The sequence below is a fragment of the Fulmarus glacialis genome, unplaced genomic scaffold, assembly GCF_000690835.1.
Source record: "Fulmarus glacialis isolate BGI_N327 unplaced genomic scaffold, ASM69083v1 scaffold22403, whole genome shotgun sequence".
Taxonomy (NCBI): domain Eukaryota; kingdom Metazoa; phylum Chordata; class Aves; order Procellariiformes; family Procellariidae; genus Fulmarus; species Fulmarus glacialis.
Window position 1 is genome coordinate 42,742 of NW_009205165.1, and position 8,298 is coordinate 51,039.

Sequence of the window (8,298 nt, forward strand, 5' to 3'; positions counted from 1 at the left end):
CTTTTCATAGTTTGTTTTAATTTGGGGGTTTTTTTAAGTCACTGGATGCTTTTGGTTTGTTAGGAGGCTTTTCTTTTAAATACTAATTAATATATGGTTCCTTTAAAAAAAAGAAAATGACAGAAAAAGTCTTGCATATTCTTCTACTATTAGTAATGCCTTAAGAGAAATTCCTAGTGTCTTGCAATTTCAGATTTAAACAAAACACAGAAACACTATTTTCTATGTTCCTTAAAAATGTATTAGATAGTTCTATAATTCAGTTACTCATAAAAGCATCTCTAGACTCTGTTAAATTTGGTTAAATTTTCTTCCAGCTTGTGGGCTTAAATTCTAGGTGTTTGTTGCAGAATGATAATATTTATTTTCAGTGGTTTTGGATAAACTCTTGACATAGATATGTATAAACTTTATCAAAAGGGATTGATATATCTATATATCAATAAGGATAGAGAAATGTTTGGTTTGTTAATCAGATTTAAAAAACAAAGTGAACTTTCATGTTCTCAGTTTTCTTTGAATATACTCAAGTTTTATTTCTCTCTGGCTGGCTAAAGTTTTAATAAATTTCTGGCAGAAATCTCTTAATTTTTCAGTTACAGGTTCAATTTAATAATTTGGGTATATATTTAGGAATTCAGACTTGTTAGATTTGCTGTGGACTACCTTCAGTGCAGATGTATCAGACAAAATGGAAAGTAGTTTATGACCTGTATCATTCTTCCCTCCTAAATGATGCAACACACCAGTATAGTGCTGATGAACACAGTCATAATGAAGGAACTGTTCTGGGGTCACATGTAATACAGAGTCAGTGGCCATTTGAATAAAGAGAAATGGCTGTGCTTTGGTAAGGAGGAGCCAGAAACAATAAGGACATGACAATGCAGGTTTTGATTCACGTGGGAAATCTTCCCCTGCATGTCACTTTCCTTTTTTCTCTAAGGAATTGCTTGTGATTTGTTCCTCAACTGTTCTTTAACATTCAGCTTATACACCTTTTCAGCCTTTGTTTCCTTGGAAGGTTTACACAGAATAAATTGTCATACATGAACATCGAAGCTTCATTTTCGTTTTGGATCTCACAATCTAGACGTAACTATTTCCACAGTTACTGTGTTTTCTAGATTCCTAAGCATTATGAAATTATTTTTCTCCTTTCAATCTTCTTTTGTAAGAATGGCTGTCTCTTTAACTTTTCCCATTCCCTTATTTAGCTGATTATTCCTGATATATTTTAGACTGGAGCCTTCTATACTGTCATTCTTTCAACTAACTTCAGTATTCACTGTATTCTTACTCTTTTTCTATGCAATTTCTCACAGCTGTTAAAGCAAGCAAACTCTAGTTGTTATGAATGTCTGCTATAAATTCATTCTGAATCCCAGCTGAAATTGCTCGGTATAAATTTTTGTCGAGGGTGCAGAAATTGAGATTTGCCACTTCTCATGGCTGTTTATTTCAAAATGATACTGGTCATTTGGGTAGGTCACTAGTAATAGAAGTGTCAAATAATAATCAGGATTGTTAATCATGGCTTCGAAAGCACAGCTAGCATTTGATTTGAAAAACTGGATTAAAAACAAAGCATCACCTGGGCCCATTTCTACTCATCTGTACTGGAAGTTTCTTTCTCTCTGTAGAAGCATCAGCACACACACTCAATTCATGTGACTTTTAGAACAACTGCAGTAGCAGATACCTCTGGTGAAATAAAAGTGGGAACAAATACTGAAAGTGAGAAGAAGAAAATCCAGAACAACCAAAAGGGAATCTGCAATTGATTTAAGAAAGTTTCTAGTCTCCTGTCCCACTTCATTCCTGCAAGAGGTTTCTGCCCTCTTATATATTGCATTGCTGAATCAGCAGCTTGTATCAGGGCTTAGAGCTTAAACCTCGTAAAACAATAATGAAAAGATAAATGGGATTCTCTCTTTCAAAATAATGATGCTTTGCAACTTTTAAGGGTATTAATATGAGAAAAAAGATAAACTGGCATGGTCCATGCTAAGTATCACTTCCCGATGTTTGCACAGGGTCTAGATATTTTTCTTTGATCTATCCCTTTATCCTGTCATTGGTACCTCTCCTTATTATGCATAGCTCAAAATTACTAAAGAGAGTTTTAGCTAGAACAGTGCTTTATAAGTTTATGAGAATTGTATGTAATCGACATTTCCAGATACTGCTATATTTTAGTCTCATTGCAAATACATTGAGGAAAATGTAAATAGGTGGAGAGTGATTTGTGACCTTGCATTGCACATAGCGTGTAGACCTCAGGTGACTTATTTTTATGTGGCCTTAATACATGTTTTTAAGAATTCCAGTATCATTGTTCAGAAAAGGAGTTAAGCTGTTTCAGTTCTTTATTTGAAACTGTAGAGAAGAAAAATGAAGTAGGTTTTTACTGGAAAATACTTTATCTTATTTAAACTTGAATTATCCTTGCTGGTACATGTTTTAGGTGATGGTTATATGTAAATACAGAAGGCTTGGGAGTCTTTTTTATTTTACCCAGTATGGGAAGAAACTATATGAATTGTGGTTTTATATCTTCAGGAAAATATATAAATGAGTTACAATGTAATAAGCCAAATGATCAAGTTTTATATGATAGTGTGGTTTACTAAAAGTAATACTTCATTGTTTGGGGTATAATTTCTTCTTACACATTTAATCTACAAATTAGCCACAGATCTAATGTGAGTCCCAATGGAATCTGTTAAAAAGCTTTGATATTAGGAGCCTTTTGTATCATCTGGCTGCATTTTATAATCACTTGTTAAAAGTAGAGGATACATTCCCTCCTTAAATTATTTTTCCAGTCTTTCCCAGAGCATCTCAGTCATGAGATACTAACCATCATGGTAAATATGTATAATTTTACGCCCAGCATTCTTGCTCCGTCGTTAGTATCTAAGTATCCATAGCTAAACTGAAGAGAATCTCTCAAGTTCTGGAAATCTTTTAATTCAGCTATCACCAGCACACTTTTTTGAGTTTTATTAGACTTCTGTTACCTGTTCTGGCGTTCTAATGCCATTCCGTTGGCTTGTGTTATCGCTTGTAGTGGTTAGATCACTGTTAGTACAGAATAATATATAATAATGTTTATTGAAAATGGTGTGATTTTTCACTGCAGTGTTGTCTAAAGATGTTGAGGAAAGAGATCCACCTAACAAATACTGGTTCAATCAACTGATAATTCTGCAGAATGCCATTGATGCTGGCAAGCGGAGTTTGGAGGGATGGGAAATGGTTGTTCTGTAAAACCTCTGTACTGCTTTTCTGATTCAAACTGCTGTTTACAACCAGTGAGGTGGAAGATTAGTTTCTTCAGTCCAGCCCCAAGGTAGGCACCCATGTCCAGTTTCAAGATCAGTTTGTAAAGTAACTAGATTCAAAAGCTAGTCAAATCAAGTTTTCACTGAGCAGCATAAAAGCACATTTCAATAATGTGTATTTCCTCGCCAAACTTCTGTTTCCTGTCTGTAGCTGTTTTGACTAAGAAGCTGTTGGAATTTTCTAGGATTTTTTTTTTTTTTAACTGGAAAATAGGTGTGTTTTGCTCTTATCAGAATCAGGAGCATTTCAATTAAAAAAAAAAACTCTGGCCACACACCTAGGAACTCAGCATACATACTTAAATTCAAAAATATGGTCCCTGACTCAGTATTTACAGACTAAGTAGCCGTTGTTGATATCGATATGGTTGTGTTCCATGCTGGACTGGTGTGCTCAGCACTTAGGAAGCTGGAGACTCAATTCTCAAGAGGATGATTTTTCCTCAAAAAGCAAATAGAGTAATCTGAAAATACGGGTCTTCTCTTAAACCAGATGCTATTTTAATTTTGTCATAATGAAAATACAGTGACTAGAGAACAGTGCTTACTGTTCTTCCAAACTTCTGATTTTGCTTGCTTATTCAGCTAAGACTGCAGCTGATTGTTTAATATTGTCAACAAACTAATTATACCAAGCTATTTCATTTGTTTTGCTAGTTCTGAATACAAGTTCCAAAAACGTAGAGTGAAAGGAAATCAAATTTATTATTGTTGCAGGAAACCCTTTAATTTACTTGAAATATTTTTGACATGACTATCTGGATGAAATCAAATTAGTGTATTAACTACTTAATTAAGTCTGAAGACTCTTAAGTCCCATTTGGCTTACAGATACTAGATGCTGCTTCTAGCAGCAAGCATTAATCATGCTACAGAAGTCCCTACTGCCTTGCAGTGCTGCTGCTTTGAAGTGTGAGGGATGGGTTTATGCAATAAACTAAGCAGAGTTTTGTACGATTTCTCACTTGTCGTGATAGAACATATTTTGGTAAATATGCAGCGGAAGTGTTTCAGTTAGTTTCCTATCTAATGGAAAGACTATATATATAAAGTTGACTAGCTTCACTGAAGATTTATGAAAAGGAAAATGTGGAATTACAATACTTCTAAAATTAAAGTAATTATGTACCAAAGTTGCAGTGCATATGGTAGCCTATTCCTGTAACTGCCAGCATTGTGCAAATCTGGCAGCTCCATTAGGAATAAAAAATATTAGCTTTGAATTCGGTAATATATTAAGTTTTGTCATCTTCACTTTGGTTGTTTTTTCAAGATTAATTACTTTTCAGTAGTACTGCAGAGATTATTCAGAGGATTATTTGGAAACCCATCATCACCTGCCATGAGGCAGGTGTTGAAGGGTTAGCACCTCTAAGAGATGCTAAAGAGCATCTCTATTATTATAAGGGATGCTAGAGATAGCTCAGACTTGAAGTTCCAGAAAGCTTTGCAGATAAGCAAGGATTCAAACCCTTTATTTTCAGAACAATACAGCACTTTTGTTCAGAGTTTGAAAACCACCACTGAGGTGCTAGAACAGCATTACACTCATACTTGTATTCTAGTAACTTGTTAAAATTGGGAAAAAATTTGAACTTTAGTTGAGGCTTATTAGTGAACATTGACATATGAGAAATTAGAGGTTTATTTACCATTGACTTAAGTCTTTTTTCTTTATTTGATTTTTTTTTTTTTTTTAGGTATCAGGAGAATAAACTTTGTAATATGAAATTGCTGATTAGATGAATTTGTCTTGGTAGTGTAGAAAGGAAAAATTACCTGAAGTTGATATTTTAAGGCAAACTGTTCTGACTTCCTGCTCTAATTCTGAGTACTTTAACTTAAACAAGGGTTTACAGTAGGGTCACATAAGTCATACAGTTAACTAAATACGTACATTAATTGGTTTGTGGGTTAAAGGGTTGTTAAAGAATGGCTTTTTGGTGGTGCTTCCCAAGGTGACTTTGTAATGCATGCCATTCATCTAGTTGCTGCTGTGTCAGGGTCACAAGCATGAGAACACTTGTCTATGGCAATTTTAATACCTGTTTTTCTGTGCAGAATTCCCTACAATAATTTTATACATGACTGTTTAGAGCTATGAACTTACTGAAACTAGAAATGTGTTATATATCCCAAATTACAGTTGGTTGGTTAACAAACACAAATTGTTCAGAAACTGGTAGATTCTTCGCTTGGCAAGACAGTCTTTTTTTTACCCTGTAGATCGTGCTAATGCTGTTACAAAAGGATATCACTAACCTTGTCAAATCTTGATTAGAGTAACTGTGGTTTAGAAATTTTGTAAGAAAAGTCTGTTTATATTTTAGAGACCAGATTACATTTACTAAGAAGAATTATTACAGAATCCTAAACTATTATTGCAATTACTCCCCTTTTCAAAAAAGTGTAATGTTAGGAATAAGTAATAAAAAGACCATATCTTATCTTATCTTTGAAATGTTAAATAGGTGGATAGTAGAAAATGGTGAAGGATCAAAGGCTAAAAAGCCAATATTAGGAATAGTGAGGGAATGATTATGAGATTTACAATATGAAAGGTGAGGTGACGATAATAAGAAAGAAGAACTTGCAAGCACTGACGGAAGAGGCTAAAAAGCCTGCTTTTTCACTGGAGTTGTTCGTAAGAAATAAGACTAAATTCTCTTTCGTGGTAATTACAGTGGTTTTGGATGTTTTACTCTGTCTTATATTTATGTGGCTGTTTCAATCAATATTTCCCCCTGTTTTAGGTATAATACCGTTCAATAACTAAGTAAATAATCTTAAGGTTTAATGTCTTCCACTCCGTATTAAAAATTCAAATATTTCTTTTTTTGTACCATGCCAAAAGAGCAGTTGTGCAAGTTTAATATACTTCATTTCTTTGGAAATAGCAGTATAGCAGGGTATTATGAGCTCGGAAGTCTCCTATTCCAATGGGCTTTGAGATTTAACATTATATTTTGTTTCCTGACCTTCCAGTATAAATAGTAGTGTTGTTTGGTTTTGATACTATGATGAACAGATCACAGGTCTGCAGCAATTGCACGTTTATTTCAACATCCTACTTCTTTACGATGTGGCAAGCTCCAGGTGTCCCCACCTCCTGTCCCCTTTCATTCAGCCTGGTGCACTGAGGGACAAATGCTGCATAACTATTTGTGTCCTTAGCCTGCCCACAACTGTCTTCTGATATTGAAATTAAGAATAGGTCCTCTGTCAGTGTAGCCCCTTCACTTACCTCTTTTTGCTTTCATTAAGAAGCAGTAATGTGGAAAATAGTGACAAATACTCTGTCGCTCCCTGCCCAAAAGAAAATTGCATAATCCAGCTGGACTGATGAGGTTGTATAGGCACTACTACTGAAAAAGTGTGTCTATTCTTTATGCATCTGGATAGTTTATTTTAGCTGTTGTTTGTCCTATAATCTAAACTAATTTAAGTTTTTCGGTGTTTTGTTTCCTTACTAATAGAATATAACTGACCATAGTTCATGCCATCTCTAAAGTGCTTATCATGGTAACATCTGATGTGTTTTTTAGGAGTTATGGGAAACTCATTCGGCAGTAATTAACAAAGCAGCTTTGAAATTATTTTATCTTATAGAAGGCTGAAATCTTACAGCAGATGGGGTCCATGATTTGAGACTGTTTCAAATAGTTTTAAACTGATATTTACTTTTGATAATAATTAATTTGGTCTTTGCTTTACAGTTTTTCCTCTTGTTTCTCAATTAAGTACAAAGAAAAGCAGAAGATTTCTTTCTTGGACTGAGTTTGTAAAAGAAATGAGTAAGTCGCAGAGTATTTTTATTGCATTATTATGTATTTTTCTCTTACATGTTTTCCACAGCTTGCACTGAAGGACCCGGTACACACTGTGTCATTGCAGCAGTTCATCTATGAGAAGCTAAAGGCACAACAGGAATTACTGGGAGAACAAGGTTTTCAGGCACTTATGGAAACCGTGGATACAGAAATAGTTGCACAGCTACAAGAATTTTTACAAGGCTTCTAAATAAGCAGAAACAAGATTTTGTATGTCCGATTTCCCTTTCAAAAAAACATGAAAGAACTCTAGCCTTCCATCTTGTATGGAAGAACATACTGAAAGCTGAAAATAACTTGTGTTAAAAAATAAAAAATAAGTTTCTGTTGTTGCTATTAAACTAACTTTGGTAACGCTTTATGTTATTTTTTAATAATCTACTTAGAGTTTTATCATCAAAGTAACACTTCCGTGATTCCTAACCGGGTATATGCTGTCCTAGATAGTACCATTTTTTTGGTACCATTACTGGCTTTTTGGGTCACAAAGCTGTGTCATAAACTGAGAGGTCTGAAGGAAGTTAGTAATGTATATTAGTGAGAAGTGTCTCTTAATCCAGCAGTATAATTCATTATGAGGAGCTGCTTGTCTTGATATTGATATACCTATAACTTTCTCCCCTTCCTATTACCATTTCTTGGCTATACCATACAAGCAGAAAGAGTTAGGAAAGCAGACTGTGAGCAGAAATATTCCTTCATGAGAGAAAGCGAATTCCCATTTGAATTGTCTCAGAGAAAAAGAAACTTAGATGTAACGCTTAAATTGTATCGAAGAGGTGTTAGAGAATATCAATGTGTATCTCTATCTGAAGATGCGGGTTTTCATTTTTGTCACCAATTTCTTTATCTCTATTACGAAAAATTTCTTGCTTTCTTGAGTTCTTTCTATCTCACTTTTAGCTGTCATAACACAGAGAAACTCAACAGAGCTAGATGAGCAATTGATTCCAATTAATTATTGGCTGTACCTAGACTACTTAAAATTGCTGTTGTTCAGTATCTCAATTCTTTGCCTTTTTTCATCTAAGGCATGTCATCAGGGTATTTCAAAATTGTTACTGCAAAGTTTGAGCCCAGGTGGTCGCAACTGATTGGTGGAGCCGCACCCTACCATCCCT

General features: G+C 34.5%; 1 protein-coding gene across 1 annotated transcript in view; it reads left to right on the forward strand.

Annotated features, from left to right (window-relative positions):
• LOC104074986 (importin-11-like) overlaps positions 1–7,367 on the forward strand; it is a gene marked incomplete at its 5' end in the record, with an annotated part of 48,228 nt that extends 40,861 nt beyond the window's left edge. The window contains one exon of the mRNA XM_009575308.1: positions 7,203–7,367. Within this exon, the coding sequence (XP_009573603.1) occupies positions 7,203–7,367 (165 nt within the window). The remainder of the gene's footprint in view (positions 1–7,202) is intronic.
• Between the last annotated feature and the right edge of the window lie 931 nt (positions 7,368–8,298).